Genomic DNA, 19,190 nt, shown 5'->3' on the forward strand with positions numbered 1-19,190 from the left:
AACTCCCTTGTCTGAAAAGTCATGATTCCCACTCAGAATTAACAATTATTACCCCGGCAGAGGTGTATGGCATAATGGGTAAGGAATTCAAATGGACACCAAGTGGCTCCAAGTGCCGAATGTTGGAGTTCTATTATGCTTTACAACTTACAGTTTATTTGGGCTCGCCATCAGTGTTACATCAATGTTGATCAGCGCTTTCCAGATGGGACCGCTTTCTACTCAATGAGCTCACTCAAGAGGCTGTTTGCGAACGAATGCGGCAAGCGGTTAACACGACACTTTGCAACGTATATTGGGATGTGTGAATCTACCTAAGTCCTCAGTAAGGGTTAATCATCTAGGTAATCTGGATCACCTGCGCTGCTGCACTTTGGACGGGAATTTTACCAAGTCAGGTGCATCAGACAGGCAGGAGGCATGACATTATAATGCAGATTTACAATACGCGCTGTCAAACAGCTTACCTGTGGCTGGATGGATTCAATCCTTGGGTCGTTGGAACGATCCTCACACCCTCCGCGCCCACAGTCCATGGATTAATCTGAAATATGACCAGCATCAAAAGTCTTACCTTATGCATAAGCATACGGTCCATGATTCTTTGGCCGATGCCATATGTATACACAACAACACCTATATGACTTCTGTAATCAATGGTGGAGAGACGGAGGGGTTTCAGTCGAGAATAAACCTGGCCAACAGCCCCTCTTCTCACAATTCCAACAGGGACAATGCCTCACGGTGCATTAAGATGGATAGAGTCATGGTGTCACACAATTACAACCATAAGCATACCAATTGCTCGATTATTCTCCTTTTCTCTGGTCATGACGCTTTCTCTAGTGTCCACATGAGGCTCGATATTTTTTTTTTCTGTTCCCCGTGCTGGTGGTACCTGACAAGCAGCTAATCGTGGCAGGCGGCCCTCACGGCCACATGGCCGACCACGACGCATAACAAGGGCCAACTAAGGAACCCTCTGGCATTGTCAATTTGAGGTCTCTTACCAATAGTATCTCGGTCAGGACAGCCAGGTAGCTTAGCTCGGGAGCGCCACAGTCTTGTCGAAGACACCCTCCTGCAGAACCCTGCCGTTTTGATTTGTGTATATCAACCAATGGACATAGCTCGCAAGCACACCTGAAAGTGCTGGAGTTCTGCCTCTTGATTGGCAGATGCAGATTCTCCTGGAAAATGAGGCATTCAGTGATGCCGAAGTTGGCTGGTCCGATCCTCTGTTTCGACCTGCCACAGAGGCCTGGGCCACTGGGATCAGCAGTGTGCGGTTTGGAAGCGGGTGGAGGTGTGGCATTAGAGAGGTTTTGTGCATGAGCCACAAATTGGTGGTGGGTTTTCCATCACCTGCACAAATTCCATTACAACTCAGGTGTTGTGCCAGACACATCCAAGATAACATTTCGAATACTGGCGCAATATAATCGCAGATCTCGGGCGATGGTTAATTTCCGATGGCGAGCCTGTGCCCTTTGGTGCAATTCTGCCCTCACGAAGAAGCCTTGTATAGATCGACTTCAACCTGCAGCGCATGTTTGGCATTGAATTCACATGGTCCAGCATTGTGTTGTTGGAATTGAGCAGCACCACTGTGAAAGTGCGGAACATCGCAGGGGCTCATCCTCTAACAACAATAGCGCCGGCTCGCGTTAAACCCGCCTTTCCCCTTCACCCCAGCTGGCCCTTGCTTGACAGCAGCTTAGGCTGTTCCGTCCTCTAGCAAAAGCGAAGCGCGAAGACAACCAAAGAAGATATCCGTCCGTGCTATGACGCAATGGTTCGTAAAGTGGCTCCAGGACGGCTATCCGTTGCGCCAGGAGCGAGGCCGTCAAAACGATACGGGCATATACCACCCTAGGCATCAAATACCCGGTGCTGAGAAATCCTACAGCTTTCTAGGTCGCCGATGACGTTAGAGGGCGTTGGGAAACTTGCACCTGACCCCCGAAAGATAGAGAGTGTGGAATTCTCGGAACCTGAGGGAGATGCCTTGGATCGAGCAAGGTACTTTCAGCAAGCTACTAAGGCGGAAAACGTAAGGTAATGTTGTCATACTGCGCCTCGAGTCCACCTGACTTGGGCTCATCCACGCGTCCCGATTCTCGATGGACAATTGAGCCACAGGCCGCCTGATCGAACAGTAATGTAAGCCACGGTGCTACGGGAGTTCCTGATGATCGGTTTCTTGGGCGAACTCAAAATACGCGGTGCACTACAGTACCTCAACCAGAGTCCGTTGCAAGTGATCAGCCCCAAATACCGTGTCCGAGAGCGCCGGATTGACATGTTTAAATTGAACATTCTCCACTTCTCGCTGACAGGGAGGGTTTCGAAAAATAGCACACAGCGAACAGGCCTGAGAGTGGGAGATCAGCACCGCCCTACCCGCTCCTGGCGGACGCCCACCTGCACGACAGCGCTTTTGTCTATCGCCCGACCCCGGTCCTCTGCGACCACTGGAGTACCTGGACAGGTAGCGCCGTCCTTCAGCGCTCGGACTGTGTGAGTAGAGCAGAAGTACCCGCACCGTACCGCCAGATCAGCGGTTGATGCTACTTAACATGGCTTTGTGGGAGAGCTTGAGTGCTCAGTGATTGCCGGACAAACACTTCGTGAGGAAGCCACAGCAGATATAATGGTAATTAGGTTCAGCTTTCAACTCTTTGGCATTAAACGCCTTTTTTCCAGAGATGGCTCGTAATTTGCTAGCATTCGCTGAAACGTAGGAAATATAACTGTACTGTGTAAATGTGAATAACGTGATCGCAGATGACTTGCTTCTGCTAACTATATTGCCTATTGCCTAGCTATCACACTATAAGGCTCCCCCTAATTCTAGGAGACATTGAAATGGAGTATAAGGACGTGAGGAAACATGCACTAGGTCGCTCTACGCCCCTAAGCTGAGATGGAGTTGATATCTGAAGTCCAAATAAGGTTGAAATACAGGTAGCTGTTATAATAACAAATCTACGTACCAAACAGCATAAGCATTCAGGACATGAGAGCACATTAACATCGCCCGCAAAGGGCCTCGAAGGGTGATTGTGAGTTAGTGTGATGTATTTGTATTTTATACGTTGTCAAATGACAACGGAATCTTGTACCAATCCACTCTGCGTGGGACAGAAAATACGGTTGATGGATCTTCGCTACATACCCTTCTCTGAGGCCAAGCCCCTTTTTTGCACAAACCCTCCGGTTGTGAGATAGCATACTTCTGAAGCTCCCGCCTTTTGTCTCTTTTCGCGCATCAAACATAATATCTGAGACAGGAAGTTTACTATTGTAGGATATTTACATTACCTCAGACAATAAAGTTTATGGTATCTACATAGCCACTATCGACAGGGCCGGAGCAACCTCCATATGCAAACACAGACTGAACGCCACTACAGTAATGCAGAGTATTATACGGCCCATTTTCAGGCCTCAGGACAACATTGCCCGTCGTTCCCAGGCTCATCCCCGGGCAGGTAGGTCCGCAAGTAAGTTGTGCGTATACCGGCAGCCACGAGCTCGCTGGAGGAACGTAGCCGGGTTGGGTGAACAGGGCCATGCCGCCCTCGTTTCTGGACTCTATTGAGAAATACACGCGGTTCGGGTACTGGATCGAGTATAGCACGCCGCCAGAGTCCACTGTGAACTTTGTGGTCGCGTAGACGGAGCCTCTGCTTCGCAGATTTTCAAACTCCGACGTGGAGGACCTCACAACAACCGAATACTGCCCGTTTGCGCTGCCGTTACCGACTCGCGCATAGAAGGTCGGCTTAGGGCAGCTGGTGGGTACGGTTGGGCAGGCAAGGCTCGCAGATGTAGAAGTGAACGTGTCGGTTTCTGTGGCAAGGATTGTGGTGGGAAGGACGACGGGTGGCTGTCACAAATTGTGTCTCAACTGATATAAGGGTGCTCTTATGAGTTGCAATCACCGTGTCTGTTTCGCGAATAACCTCGACGATAGTAGTAGACAAGTCCTCGTATGTAGTTTGTGTGGCACGTCCACGTCTGTGTTGGTGACAGTGGCTAATATATCTGTCTCGGGGACATGGACAGTTGTGATGCTTGTATCTACATCATTCTCGGTGATCGTGGTAGGCTAGATAAGTAGAGCTCCGAACACAGTTATTGTGACAGGAGTTTGGACTACAATCGCAGTGAGTATACTGGTGTGAGTCGAGGTTGGGAACACCATTGTTGACGGGAATGAGGCACAATGCTTCAATGTTTCAGTTGGGAGTGTCCCTCTGCAATGACCTCTGCAAGGCAGGAGTCGAGATTGCATTTGGGATCATACGGATTGCCCTTCACATTTCTAACGGGTATCCCATTTGGCAGGACGACCGCTATCCCAGCCAAGAGACAAAGAAGAAAGGGCGATGATGCCATGGCGTGACAACGCAGTCAGTCACTCTCGGAAACGATGAATATAATAGGATAAAACTACGATGGTACACACATGGGGAGAAAAAGAGGGTGTAAGAACGCCGCTCCTTATTGTAGCTGGTGACAAGCCCAATCACTATTGAGCTTGTAGGCCATCTTGACAGTGCAATGGAAGCCATTATTGATATGTTCAACAAAAGGGTCCTGTCACTTCAAAAGAATTAGTGTCCAAGCCTTGAGGTCTTCGGGATCTGAAAATGGGTTGAATTTGAACAACTTTCAGCTTCTAGACTGATGTGGATAGAGATCGGGGGTCTAAGTTAATCGATCCCGACTACTCCCCAGGCTATTGAATGTAGAGCAGACTCGAGAGCGATGGTTCACCACAACCATTCGTCTTGGATGGAAACACCCAGAGGCGGCTCATAGCATGGACCAAGTCCACAAAGCACACCTCTGTCAGATCAATTGACCATATCACATGTGATGACGAGCTAAGAATTTTCAGTACCTGCAAGAAGGATATCAATCTTCATACCAGTGAATATGAATCCATAGTGGCGGCAGCTGTCATGTGGACCATGGACCATCTATCTTGCCCTAATACACTCAGGGTTCTCATGCCGGGGGCCATGATACAGCCGATACATCTTGTTATTACAGATAAGAGTCGTCGAATAGACTCAGATCGTTTACAGGGACATATGTGAGGTCGAACGAGACTTAAAGCCTAGCAATAACTCTGAATACTTAAACGTTGATTCATCAATCACACAACTACCCGACTTATTGAGGTGTACTGCCGTCTATGACAAGCTGATGTATTATGTAGAGGGAAGGTCTGATAAAGGCACTTCAACTAGCAAAAGAACGTCTTTGACCAGAGAAGCCGTGCAAAATGTGTTTGATTTGGTGCATCATGCTGTGTTGAATCAGCCGGAATTATCTGCATTGCTCTCAAAATAACGAAGAGTGACTCCTATGCCCTCGACTCGTGTTAAGTGTTTTGATTACCGGGCAGATCCCAGCGGACTCGTCATTTTTTATTAAAAAAAAACCTAGAAACAATGTGCGCGCCCCAAATTGACGCAGAGCAGCACATTCCAGGAGCATTGTGTTCAGACTGTCAAAATCCCCTGAACAGACAGATTGGAACGGTACACAAGACAGTGAGCCGTACTGTCCTTCGAGCGCCAGGGTGGTGCCCCGCCGATCTCGGAACTTTTATTGCATCTGCCGTAGCTTGGCAAGATTAATGAATCACCTTGCACCTGTCTGTACCTGAACCCGAGAGAGTATTCTATCAGGCACCATCACAACTGATCGAATATAGAACTTGGTCTGTGAAAATCTCTTTTGCTTCTGCCTGCAGGATTGAGCGATTTCATGAACCACCGAGTTCCGTGTCTGCTCCAAGTCATGTGCGGTACAACGCATAGCTCCAGATAGTGTAGCTTAGATCTGATACGTCAAGTGGCAATGTACCTGCCTACGTTACTACGACTTGCCAATAGCTGAATCGAAAAAGCAATTATCACCCCTTCCCAATCTACACTTCACAGTTTCTGCTCTCAAAGTGTTTGCGCGTTCTTGAGGATTCCGCAAGAGACCAGATCGTATCGCCTTTCGGAACAGATACCTAACCTGCAGATCACAGCAATGTCTTCAGACGTGTTTCGCAGGGTTGGCCGTGGCGGGGCTGGCAACTTCTTCTCTAAGAAAGATGTCGAAGAAGCACAGAACGCACAAGCCCAGGTTCGTCGCTTAGTCTTCTCTCATCCTCTATCTGCAGTGCGCTCAAGCTCACCATGTATCTGCGACTCAGGACCCCGAAGCGCAGAAGCCCCAGTCTCCCACCGCCGAGGCGACAGCAGCCGCGCAGCGATCCAACCCCGCGTACACGCGAGGAGGCCGTGGCGGTGCTGGCAACTTCCAGGACGCGCCCACGATAGATGACTCGATTGCCCAGGAGGACGTATTGCGGCGCACAAACGCCGCCGTCAGCGCAAGCCTGGCAAAGCCCAGGGCGGGCGGACTATCTGGACGAGGCGGCATGGGTAATTGGAGCGACGACACGGCTCAGAAGGAAAAGGACGAACAGGAGAGGCGGCGGCAGCAGGAGATCGAAGCCAAGATCGCCCACGATGTTGAGGCGCGCTTGGCTTTGCCGGGCAAGACCTATCATCAACACGACCGGGAAATGGAGTGAAGGTCCATCTGGAATATCTACGAGGCTCGAGTGCTGGGAGCCTTCTCATGCATGCCCTCTCGACTTGGTTCTGCTGTACGATATGAAGAGATGTAATGAATTGAATGATACCCTCTGAAAGTTGACCTTACTGTATGTCATGCAGAGTTTTGGCCATTTCGCTGTCAAATAGTAATTCGTCATTACCGTGCGTTTCAGTCATCGCCCAAGCGTATAGATGTACCTAAAGCAGTATATCATGTTGCGCAGATTTTAATACAGAACCAGCCACCGAAATTATATCTTAAACATTTGAGAGAATGCGAAACGCTAATTGACAGTATAGCACAGTAATGGTCATGTATGTGGTGTCTGCGAACCCAGGACCATCTCCATGAACAATCGGAACCGATAAGGCATGTAGTTCCATGTGGTCCGTGCTTTCGGCCTCGATAAGAAAAGTTCGCGGCTCGACGTCGGCTTTGGATCCTCGCGCAACCACACCACAGCCATCACTTCCGACTAAGACAAAATCCATCGGCAACATCATGGCATCTGCACTAGCTTGGGGAACCGGCCTTGCCGTCGCTGCCTTTTTGGTATGGCGCTCATATACCCATCTTCCTGCAAAGCATCATCACTGACACATACTTCTACAGGGCCGAGCAGGTGTCGTCGCATGGCGAAGATCCCGGGGAGGCGTGGGCGCGATGGGCAAGGCTTTCTACAAGGGTGGCTTCGAGCAACGCATGAGCCGCCGTGAGGCGTCACTGATCCTGTCTCTCAAGTACGTCTCGGCACGAGTTCCTCGGCGTTTCAAACACTGCTAACGTATTTTACCAGCGAGCGAACCCTTTCGAAGGAGAAGGTCCGGAAAGCGCACCGAACTCTCATGCTGCTGAATCACCCCGATCGAGGCGGCAGTCCTTATCTTGCCACGAAAGTCAACGAAGCAAAAGAGTTTCTTGAAAAGAACGCATCATGATAAAGGGACGGGGCAGCCGAGCCGCTGTTTGCGACAGCTTTCGGCTGCCGTGTATATCTTGTACAACACTTCATAGCATCGGCGTTTCTGGTTTGAGGGTCTTCAGTGCGGGCAAACTCTGTATTAAGCCCGTATTTGAGGAGAAAAGTCTTTCGACTCTTCAATGAGAGCTATTGCGGCACTTACGCCGTGCCTTCTCTGCTCAACACATCTCTATGACCGTCTCTACTTGTGAGCTCCATGGCCTGTGTCTGCGTCCTAGATCGAGGCGGTTCGTTCCGTGTCCTATAATGTACATTTTCCTACAAAAGATGCCCACAGTGAACATGGCGGATCGCCTCAAGACATTCCTTCAATGATAAGAGGTCAAATCAAAACATTGTCGTGTTCATCCTCATCTTGATCTACGGTTTGGTTAGTCGTATCTGTAACTATTAGAGACAAGTAAAAAACCTACCTGTAAGTCCTTGAGGACGCTGCCGATTCTGCAGCAGCCGAATAATCTCCTCCTGAGAAAGTTGGTTGCGTGAAGGCGGCGCACCTCCATCACATCCCTCTCCACCACTGCTCCATCCCTCATCTAGGAGAGAAGGATCGGCCCTGTAACAACTTCTTAGTAGGTTGTAGCTTGATGTTGAAGAAAAGGAACAACTCACGAGTCTGGCTCCTTCACCAGAATGCGTTGCAAGCTTGCTTGGCGCTGTCTGATCGCGAGCACCACCAGGCTCTGCAGGGTGTAAACCGCGTCATTGCCGGCATTGTGGAGGTGGCTGTAGGGTAGCTCGAACTCTGCAAGAATGCGCTCTAGCTTCTGTCCGTTCATCATTTTGCGCATGAACTGCTGGAGCCCTTGATTGTCGACAATCTCCAGGATGTTCCACATCTTGTCGACGTCAATGCCGACCTTCGATAGATGGACAATGTCATGCTGCACATCATGACCAACCAATATGACAGGACGCCTATCCCTATATGGGAAGGTAGTCTGTGACAGGATCTCCTCAATCACTCTGCGCACTTGACTCAGCGAAACAAACTCGGATTCACTTGGTTATGGTTAGTTATATATTGAAACGCAGTGAGCAGCACGACGAACCCGAAGTTGAAGTAGTCGGGGCAGCCCTTGACATACTCGGTATTGACCATGTACGTGCGCTCCTTGATGCGTAGATGCCGGCCCTGGATCTTCTGGAACCAATTCTTCCCGTCTTCTCCGGGGGGGAGGCCGGCGAGGTCCTTGGTGTCGAGAATGCCGAAGCCGACTTCAGTCACGATGTTCTGGTTCTTCTCATACGTCTCGCAGTCCACACAGATAAACACGACAAAATCCTCCGGCCAAAAGGGAGCGAGGGCGTCAAGATTGAGCTCGGTCATCTGAGTCTTCTGCCCCGTAGACACTGCGCAAGTTTAGCATTTTAGAGGAACAATCAAGGTGCGCATATCCATACCAGTGAAGTCTTCCGTATCAGAACGCTTCTTCCGCAGACCTAAGTATCGCTGGACTCGTTTTGTTGTGTGGCCCCAGCCCTTGTGCATTGCGGCCCGCATCACTTGTTTGTGTGATGGTTTGCTGCTCTTCCTTGGCTGCTCTTCGATAGACGCCTTCATGGCCTTCCAGATGTCTTGGAAGAGCTTATGATCCAGTCCTGCCAGTTTATTCGCGTTGTCCTCAGGATGTGGAGACGGCATATTCTGGATGAGGGCGCCAAAGGCGTAAGGATCCGTGGCCTGGCCCAGGTAGCGTGGGCGAGGGCTGTATTCACCCTGTAACTGCGCGAAGGATATATTGAATTTGGCAGACTGATCCCCTGCAGGGATAGCGAGGTTGATGCCTTGCTCATCGTTGATGGTCTGGAGGAAATGACGGAACTGCGAAGTCAGAAGGAGCAAGAATGGCTTGCCGCTTTGGTCAGCTGCGTTGTAAAGGTAGAAGAAATCCCATTTCTGGGCACTCAGGAATGCCTCTTGCTTGAAGTACGGTCTGACAATAGGCGTATTCGCTTTGCCGACGTACAAGTCGACATAGCGCGACACAAATCTCAACGGGCAGAAGAAAGAAGTGGGATCCCTCTCTACACGGTCTCCCTTCCTATAGCCTAGATCTGGGAAATCCGCCTCGATGTCCTTTAAAATCTGGAGAGCATTTGGAGGCACCTCCGAAAGATTATGGAACGTGAGATAAGGATGAGATGAGTTGGCTTGCGTTCTACCCGAACCACTCGAATGGGAATGATTTTGCTGGCCCCTATGGCTTGTGTTATACTCAATCTCGGGGTCCTGGCCTTGTTGGTGAATGCGAATTTGAGGCAGCGCCGAAGGCTGATCAGTCTGGATCGCCATGGAAGATGTGTCATCAGAAGCATTATCGGACAAGTCTGCTGGCTGCTCCATGAGGTCCATTTCTGCCACCAACTCCTCCAAATACTGAAGATCAGAGCCAGACATGGGAGCTCTGCAGCTGCGATCACTGCGATCACACGTTTGACGATATTGCTTTAGAAGAAGACGCGTGAGAGGGCGATTTTGGGTACTCTGCAGAAATGACTTCTGTTGAGCTCCTCGCAAGATGGTCTGTGACAAGAGGCTGAATTTTCTGTGCCAGTAGCGTTGACTCTTTAGGATTGACCGATTTGTATCAAATTAGAAAGGCACCTGTGCGACCTTTCCGTTGTTCTCGATCGTACAGCAGCTGACTTTCCCTCAGACTGGCGTAAAATCTTGTTGTGAGCGTGGTCAGATAATGTCTTCGAGCTGAGGGGAAAGAGAATAAGAAAGAGAAGATGGTACCCAAGACGGGGAGTGTGTAGCTAGGCAACAAGGCTAGAGGAAGTTTGTAGCCGTTGCAAAATTCGATGTCAGTAAACAAACGCAATCAGATCACATGGGGAAAGAAGCGACACTACATGTAGTTTGGAAAAGCAAGCACAAACATGACAAGTCTTTCTTCCAGGTCTGTCCTGATTTACACGGCAACCATGACAGTATCCCTGCTCATGGCAAGCAAGAAGTGAATAAATCCAGTGATCCTCCGCCAGGGTAATCCACGTCAATTCCTCAACAGGCCCAGTACGATATGACGAGAGTCATGATACTCGCCGGGGACTGGAAAAACTTCTATTTGTTACTTTAGGCCCATTACCTACGGAGCTTCTACCAAGTAGTAACTCCTTGTTGAGGAGTTAATGATACCATTACTGGACTAATACTTATTGTCCTACTGGAGAAGTACTAAGAGGCAAGACCAGTATTGAATCACAGTAATTGATTGTTTCATAATGTCGACCTTGCGACACTATTATTCGAGCATTTAGCTCCCAGTGCCAGTCAGATGATTGATCTTGTTCACATTTTTTTTATAGCCCCATTAGCCATTATAATACAACAAGAGGTCAGCTAGTACGTGACAAGCGTAGCCCCTGAGGGCCCTCAATGTGATAGCAATCCTTCTGACCTGCCTTTTGTAGACATCCTTTTTGCTCAATGCACCATCTAGTACAGTCCATAAACGCCATCAGTTCCCTAGCTATATGGACTTCAAGAACTGTTCCCAAATTAGTGCTTTGTATAAAATGACAGTTTTGAGGATCTTTTCCTACCTCAGCGGCTTCTGCTGGTGTCACATCAGATGCTGCGGATCGACTGGAGTCGATCAGACCCAGATTTCTCCCCCATCTAATTTTCATCCACATCTCTCGACGATCGCCACCTAATTCCTTCGCTAGCAGTCGCTTCTTGAGGTCTCGCAAGAACGTATTGTATATAGCCGGGACCTCGAGCGAGGCCAGCTCCTCTCTCATGACACCCAAGTTCTCTACTGCTCTGTCGTAGCCGCTGTCACCAGTGCTGTCATTGATCAAAGACCGAATGACATGTCCCATTTGCTTGGCAGCATCTTCGATCTCGGTATCTGACGTTGTGACCGCCATCATCTGTTTGAACTCAGGTATCGAGTTTTCAAGGGAGACCTTCTTCCGCTTGCTCGGTGGACCCATGATCTCGTCGACATTTAGGCCAGATAGTGGCTGAGCCGACTCTTTCTTGCCGCCACGGGCCTTCGCCTTCTCCGGTACTAGTATGTGTTAGTAGCTGCTTGATTGAGCTCGAAGAAGAACATACCCTTCTTAACATCAGCAACTGCAATGAGGGCTTCTATCTTGCGTTTTGCCTTATCCACGAGGTCTTGTGGAGGGTGAGAGAATTTGAGAAGATTCTCAGGAACGGGTTGGACTGGAGAGTCAGGATGTACCGCGCGCACACGAATGGCCTGGTTGATCCTGTGAACGGCCGGAGAGAAAGAGTCATCAATTGTTGCATACTCGGCCGGATTACCATCATCGTCAGTCCCAAACGTAGAGAGATCCATTGAGTCGACGTAGTCACTCATCGCTTGGTTGAGTTTGTCCTCTGGAAGGAGCCGGTGCTTCGTCAGAGTATTGCCACTAATGGTGATGACTTTGTCCAATGGAGGGAATTGGTACGAGCGTATATCTTCCGCAAAAGGTAGAGGCACGTCATAAAGGCACTCAAAGTCCGGCTCAATATTGGGCATGAGTAGTAAAAGGACAGGATCCTTGCCGTCTTTGACGACAAATCGCGCTACTGCATATGACTCCAGCTCGTAAAGAGCATGAATCAGGGCAGATAGAGCAAGTTCGGATGGTTCATCGAATTTGCGCGCGACGATTACATGAGCTTCGCCCATGTTAAGGAAAGGCTCATACTAGCAGAAATCAGTGAAAATATTTCATAATGGCGAAAGAGAATAGTCCTACTCTGTCAAAGGGAATGAAGCCGACGATTGAAAAATCCTTTTTCGTCTCAAGTTTGGTGACGTTAAACTCGGACTCGCTGATAGGCACTGCTGTGCTGCCGTAATTGTAGCCCTTGGCCAATGATTCAAATTCGACTTCCTTCTTCCCGCCCGGGGCACTGGGGTCATTGACCTTGTAAGTACGGACCTGCTTGACATTTGAGAAATTCACTCCATCACCGTACTCGACACCGTCCATTTCGTCGAGTGTCTGTGTTGACTGTGATGTCCCACCAGGGTCTGACTTCAAGACAACAGTGGTGGCAGCAGGGGGCCTGGAAATCTTGGTTTTGGGCCATCGTTCTACGTTGATGCTCATTGCGCTCTCGAACTCGTCCGGGTTTCCAAGAGTCAAACGGCCATCGTAATTCTTGACGAGTCTCACAGGCTTGACGCGTGGGTTCTGAAGTTCATCGACCGCTTGGGCGATTGTGCCAAGCACGCCATCGTTGCATTTCGATACTAAAGATTTGAGAAGGTTCTCATTGTTGGACTAAAACATTAGAAATGTGCCTTTGAGAAGACCGAAACAGAGGCATACCTTCAGTCGTGGCTTGTCTTCCTCCTTGAAGCCAAAGTCCGGATCATCAAAGTCAACACCACTAGCCATGTAAGCCAATCAAGAACAGTGTTGAATTCGAACGCATACATACATGACGATAAGCTGAATACCGATATCATTAATCCGCTTTGCAATATCGTCCAAGTCGTCACTGTCGATGGGACCCTGACCATCTGTGACAAGGATAATCTTTCGATTGTACTTGAGTTTCTTGGTGAATTTCTCAATCAACTCTGAGGCAATCACAATGGCTGATATGGCGTCGCCATTTGAGGTCTCATTGGGCTTGATCACATTCTGTAGTTCTTTGAGATCCGACATCGTTATAGGACCGATGTCCTTCAACACGGAGATGTTCTCATAGCCGTCATCATCCTGTAAAGCATTACGGGTTTCATCTGTTCTCAATCCAATCACGCCCACAGTCCATGTCTTGCGCGATGCTGAAACGGTGGTTGAGATCTTGTCCCACACATAGCGCATGCTCCAGTCGAGGTCCGACTCCACTCGGCCGTTGTTGCAGTTGCTCATCGACGAGCCGAGGTCGATGATGTAGACTGTAGCCTCCTTGTCCGCCATGATTGCAAAAAAGTTGTGTGAACTCAGACAAGAATCAATTCTTCGTTCCTGTCCATCTTGGAGAGGGAGAATCCCACGCTTAGTTTCACAGTTGGGTAGGCACCAGCTGAGGCAGGTATGGAGCTTCACCTAGGCAGCTCCGCGATTCTGCCTATGCACGCCACTTTTGGAACCGCGTCACTTGGCAGGAACCGCGCGAAGTCAGGTGATGTTTAGGTGCATAGATGCATAACGGGTCGGGGCGTATGCATCAAGGCGGATGCCCCTCTACTTACCTACCGCCCCGGCTTCCCTTGTGCATGATATCCTAGCCTACTGTCGTCACCATCAGGCATTTCCGATCTGCCACATTTCAACGTTGAGATCTCATCGCGACAGGCCTTTGTTTACATTGGAAGAGGGAAGATTTATTGCCAGAGGCCAGAGAAGATAGCAAGATGCCCGAACGATCGATATTGCTGTCTGGAGCACCATATCACGTCATAGCGTAGGCAATCTCCCGCCAAACTGAAGCTTCAGGACGCAGGCCGTTGACAGAAACCTTACAGATATGGAACTCTGTTAGGAACCACATTCTTCCATGTAGGTGACAAACAAGCTGCCTTGAAAGCAACATTCAACTGACTTTGCCAAAGACATTTATCGGTGGCATTGTCCAATTCAAAACACTGCCCAGACTGCAGTTTTCGGCCTTGCAGACCAAGACCTTCCCCATCTATTTTGGCCTGCAAACCGCCTTGCCGCTTGTCCTGGCCATCACTCTACCTGGAAGTAAGACGCCTTTCGGTGCTTCATCAGGCATCAGTGCTCTTCTGGACTCATCAAATCGCTGGGGGACGTTCTTCCCAATCGCGACCATCTTCCTTACAGGATTGGCAAATCTCGCCGTCCTGCTACCTCTTTCGAAGCAATGCATCGAAGAGAGGCGCATTCAAGGTAAATGGTTTTGCCTGCTCTTCTATATGATTGTGTACTGAACTTGAAATCCAGAGAAGAAGGACGGCAAGAGGAGTTGGGACCCGGCGCCTCATTCAGCAGAGATGACCGCATTGAATAAGAAGTTCGGCATGCTTCACGGCATCTCTTCTCTGTTGAACATTATCACATTCACCGCGTCCGTTATCTACGGTGTAACGTTATCGAGCCGAATTCAGTGAGGCTCGTGACTCGTTGACTTGAGTGGGTCAATTGCCAACGAGCATTTTAGACGTTGGAAGTGGCAGTCAACCTGCATATGCCTGGCACATGCGAGAAATCCACAAATAACGGCTACGGCAACAAGATATGAAACGTCAACTGAATCTCTTGTATGATAATTCATAAGCAACAATGAGTAAGCAAGCTCTGTTAAAAAAAACCTAAAAAAAACTGTCATTAATACTACATTAATTAATTGTCCTCTACTGGAAGAGCTTTTGGTATTCCGAGTGTGACCGCCGCTGATCATCTATCATGGGATAATCAGCATCAATTCGCGGGCGGTTGCGCGATGTCATTATGCATATTGCCTTGTGACTGGAGCACATGCATGATTTCCCAGCTCTGACTCTAGATAACTAATTCGTTTCAGATCCCCGTCCGTCCCTATGGGATTACAGACGCCGAAAAAAAAAAAAAAGACAAAAATACATGGGGTATCATGAGTAAACCAAGTCGCCGCCATGCTGTATGTGACTGACCATATCAGTCACGATCCAGGGCATGGGCGTTCGTGCTATCCGGGCAGCACATGCGCCAATGTCATAAACCACTAATGCACACGCAAATCATGGCTTGATCATTCATCGTCGATCGTTGTTGTGGGCGTGAAGGTTCTCCCATCCTTGCAGCAAGTCTTTCTTCGCGGCTGCGAGTTCCAATGCCCGCTTCTCCTTGTCTTGGACGACAGGCGCTGTTTCTCGCAATGGAGTCTCCTTGAGGTAGTGGCCCAGCGTCCACTTCTTAGGCGGCCGTGCCAACATCTCGTCCAGATCGATCTCCTTTGCGGGGATGGGGTAGTCGCGAGATAGAGGGTCGATGGGATTTCTCTTCATGGGAGAAGTGGTAGATGTTGTTGTCGAGGTAGAAGACTCTGTGGTGGTCCTTGGCTGCACTGGTCTCTCGGCAGCGTCTGGCAGGATGAAGTCGGAGCCAGAGGAGACAGAGCTCCTGTGTGAAGATGGGAAGTAGCTGTCTGTCATGGTGGCTAATTTTGACGAGAATGCTAGATCGTGCACTTCTTCCAGATTTTTTGTTGTGGTGAATTCGCTCGGAGAGCTGAGGACAACCCGAGCCTCCTGAAGGGATAGACTTTCGTTTACCAGTGTCGAGGATGTCAAGCCGGGAAAAGTGTCAACGTCGAAGATCATGGTGGGCGGCTGGGTCTTTTATCTTATTTACGCCTGGAACGGGCTTTCAGGGTCCTTCCTCGTTTAGTAATTTCCCCTATGGTGAGAAAAATCCGGCGGTGAACTAAGAGGTTGTTGTGGACCCTGAATTGTGGATAAGACGCCGTGGATCAGGGCCGAGATGGATTTAGAACAGCGCAAGCAGCCAAGGGCAGCGCTCTCACGACGCTACCTCGGAGGGAGGCGAAAAAAAGCGGCTACAAGGAAACGGAGTTTGCGCAGTCAAGCAAGATGACGTATTAAGCCGACGACTCACACGCAGGTGCTGCTTAATAAACGAAAGGTATTCCCGGCGTCACAAGATTTTTAAGTCCGAGAATAACATCGAGAGTCAAGAACGAGTTTTCACCTTTGTAAGCCTGACTCATGGGCAGACCTCATGGTGTTCTGGGTTGCTCAGATGGTGGGCCGCTTTTATAGAGGGATTCTAGGGGGATCTAGGTCCGCGTTCCTGGATCGTGGGCTGTCCTGCGAGCCCCCACGCTAGACTGGCTCGACCTGCTCTGCCCACAGCATCTCAAGCGCCGGCATCGCTTCGGCTGAAAGCAGATTCTCAACAATGCCCATAGTGTTTGTCCCCTGTCTTACCCATCTATTCAGAGAAATTGGCACATTCACAGAAGCGGTGTGCCCTCGCTATCGAGAGCGCTACCGGCCGGTGCCTTCCCGGAGACTAACACTCAGTCTAGCGACTTGCTATCATCTGTAGCCTTATCAACGTGCTGTAAGCCAAATGAAGAAGCCAAGTAAACATGCAGAGGGCTGTCAAAGTCGAGTGCATCGACGAGACGAAGACAGAAGGTCGTACTTTGAGCTCAATCCCTGAGGAGCGCTCCAGCAACCTGCACCGCTCCCAGCATGTTGTTGAGTCTCCACGATTGAAACAACATGGTACCCCCAATCTTCAACTTCGTCACATGCCTGATTTGCGGCAAATTGGCAGGCCCCACTAGTTCTGGTCCCCCACACTGGACCAGACCTCGAGCCCGGGCCTTTCTAGACGACGATGATTGCTTTTTTGAACCTCGTTGCAGTCCATGTGCCCAGCAGAAACGTCTAGCGAGGATGAGGTGTCGCGACGATCACGAGAAACAATATTTCCCGCGGCAGCTGCTTTTGCCTTCACGTTACCTCTGCTGACTTCCTTTCTTGTGAGGTTGAACCGTTGGGGATATGCCGGGGCTTGGTACTGGCACTTATCCTAGTCGGAACTCAACCCTGACAGGCTTAGGTCTGGTTTCTGGGGTCTTCCGGAAGGCTTCCGCACCACCCATGACTGTGATGGGGACTGTTTGGCTGAGCTGAATAGTGGCTGAACAATAAATATTAAGTATGCTAATTGTGTATGATGCCTTGGATCCCGTGTCTAGCGCCTCGTAATAATGCTAATGCAACTCCACAATCCCCAGACTCGTCAGTCTCCAGGGCACCTTTCCATATCCTTAGGCCCAGTGGCCCATTCGCGAGGGCTGCTTCAGGCTGATTCATGTACGTAATACGTTTCTGCTGCCCCGTTGTTCATGCATCGCATTTTGCATGGATGAAACGCTTTCTTGACGGGTCACACTACTTCTGTTTCTGCTTCTGCTGCTTCTTCGCCAGCTCGCTCGTTCTGATAATCTTGGGTTGCTTCGCGGCGGGTGTCCGATACGAAGAGAAGCTGGTTGGCACGAACATGCCCACGGCCCTCTGGTAGTCGGCGTATTCCGGATACTTGCCCGAGGTGATCAGCTCCGTGATCCATGTTGAGCCTTGGAAGACCAAGACGAGCGCGAATGGGCCGGCAGCCGTCCAGTTGTAGAGGACTTTGGTCTCGTAGCAACTCCATTGGTAAAGAAGGAACCAGATCATCTGCTCTGCGGCGAAGTTCGGGTGCCTGCTATAGCCCCATAGACCGGAGGCGACGAAACCACGATCCATCTCCAGCTGTGTGAATCCTCTGGGAATCTTGGCCGACTTTTGGTATTGCTGCTTCGCTGCTTGATAATCTGTTACTAGTTAGCCACTGTGATAAGCAGCAAAATGTTAGTGTGTAAAACAACTGACCCCATTGCTGCTGGTCGGCAAACCATTCTACCAGGATCAGGCCAAGCTGTGACGAAACGTAGGCCAAATCGGAAGCCTTGATCTCCGGCTCAAACTGCGTAGAAAGGAGAAGTATGTAGACGGGAGCGGCCAGGGAGAACAGGAGTATGCTCTGGATGAACGAGATGAATGTGAAATTGAAGATATGCCATAGCCAGACCGGGGTGTTTCTGCGAATGATCGCCCTGATATCTTCTCTTTAGCCATGAATATCGACGGCTTATTATATGCAAACGTACCAGCGATAATCCTCAGAACCGATATTGTAGCCTCCCTTTCTAGCATAGTTGATTGTCAATCGCAGACTCCATACGGTGCTAAAGAGCAGAGCGGCGTCAATTCTCTGGGACGGGACGCCGGTCAATCTGGCCCAGATGTCGAAATGGGCGATGTATACCGTCGGCAGTATGCTCCAGAAGCGGTCAACTTGGGAGTAATTTTGATTGACCTCTGAGGCGACCAGGAATACGGCTCCAAGAAACAGAGAAAAAGCGAAGCCAGACACAAGAGGATTGGTCTGCGTATAGACGTCGAAGAGGCTTCCGCGCGTTTCGATCGTGTCAAGCAACTTGTTTGGAAGCTGGTAGAGCTGTGGAAGGTAGGGCTCGACTGTTTTGGCCCAGTCGGCGCAGTCCTCGAGGGCCTGCAGAGCCGGAATCATCGTCGGAAAATCTGGGGCTGGCGGTTTGCGAGATCAATTAATTCGAAGTGCTCATGAGAGCAGTTGGTGATTCTTGAGGTATCGTGGGTAGCCTTTTTGTACCTTGCATGGTTCGAGAGGTGTGGTATGTGCGCGTCATTATTGGTGAATATGCTTCCAGCTTCCCGCCCCATCCATACCATAGTCTGGTTAGGGGACCTTTGGGGGACCACAACGTCCGGTTACAGGGGGTAGAGCTGCAAGCCAATTGATCCTGGGGGTGTCGCCCCGCAAAACGATAGAATCGTTACCAGAGCCCCGAGATATTGCATATCTCGAACCTGAGTGCTTCAACCATGACCTCTCAAGCAGCCGAAGGCAGGAACGGCCAAGACTAGGATCCCGTGACCCTCGAATCCCTTCCTGCCATCTATAAGAGGTAAAGTCGAGATTTCGTACCTGAACGATGCTTGCTGCGACAAGATTAGGCAGTACGAGAACCTGTATCGCGTCAACGCGTCTGTTCAACAACGCGTCGTGCCTGCTGGGAATA

At 49.8% G+C, this 19,190-nt stretch overlaps 5 protein-coding genes across 5 annotated transcripts; 2 read left to right on the plus strand and 3 right to left on the minus strand.

Moving 5' to 3' along the window:
• Positions 1–6,060: 6,060 nt before the first annotated feature.
• On the plus strand, positions 6,061–6,610 carry UCRPA7_3130 (hypothetical protein; the record flags this gene model as incomplete). The annotated part of the gene is made up of 2 exons (XM_007915711.1): positions 6,061–6,156; positions 6,227–6,610. The coding sequence occupies 2 exons, from the start codon at positions 6,061–6,063 to the stop codon at positions 6,608–6,610; spliced, it is 480 nt and encodes a 159-aa protein (XP_007913902.1).
• Positions 6,611–7,137: 527 nt separating this feature from the next.
• On the plus strand, positions 7,138–7,574 carry UCRPA7_3131 (putative mitochondrial chaperone protein; the record flags this gene model as incomplete). The annotated part of the gene is made up of 3 exons (XM_007915718.1): positions 7,138–7,188; positions 7,249–7,376; positions 7,433–7,574. 3 exons carry the CDS (start codon positions 7,138–7,140, stop codon positions 7,572–7,574), a joined length of 321 nt encoding a protein of 106 aa, XP_007913909.1.
• Positions 7,575–7,940: 366 nt separating this feature from the next.
• Positions 7,941–10,019, minus strand: UCRPA7_3132 (putative qde-2-interacting protein; the record flags this gene model as incomplete). The annotated part of the gene is made up of 5 exons (XM_007915699.1): positions 7,941–7,978; positions 8,032–8,174; positions 8,231–8,620; positions 8,671–8,971; positions 9,023–10,019. The coding sequence occupies 5 exons, from the start codon at positions 10,017–10,019 to the stop codon at positions 7,941–7,943; spliced, it is 1,869 nt and encodes a 622-aa protein (XP_007913890.1).
• A 1,078-nt stretch (positions 10,020–11,097) lies between these two features.
• On the minus strand, positions 11,098–13,525 carry UCRPA7_3133 (putative ku family dna protein; the record flags this gene model as incomplete). Its single annotated transcript, XM_007915714.1, has 6 exons — positions 11,098–11,115; positions 11,171–11,643; positions 11,691–12,294; positions 12,347–12,877; positions 12,926–12,986; positions 13,038–13,525. The coding sequence occupies 6 exons, from the start codon at positions 13,523–13,525 to the stop codon at positions 11,098–11,100; spliced, it is 2,175 nt and encodes a 724-aa protein (XP_007913905.1).
• Positions 13,526–15,306: 1,781 nt separating this feature from the next.
• Positions 15,307–15,705, minus strand: UCRPA7_3134 (hypothetical protein; the record flags this gene model as incomplete). The annotated part of the gene is made up of 1 exon (XM_007915713.1): positions 15,307–15,705. The coding sequence occupies one exon, from the start codon at positions 15,703–15,705 to the stop codon at positions 15,307–15,309; it is 399 nt and encodes a 132-aa protein (XP_007913904.1).
• Between the last annotated feature and the right edge of the window lie 3,485 nt (positions 15,706–19,190).

Source organism: Phaeoacremonium minimum (genome assembly GCF_000392275.1).
Source record: "Phaeoacremonium minimum UCRPA7 unplaced genomic scaffold PA7_03_scaffold_232, whole genome shotgun sequence".
NCBI lineage: Eukaryota > Fungi > Ascomycota > Sordariomycetes > Togniniales > Togniniaceae > Phaeoacremonium > Phaeoacremonium minimum.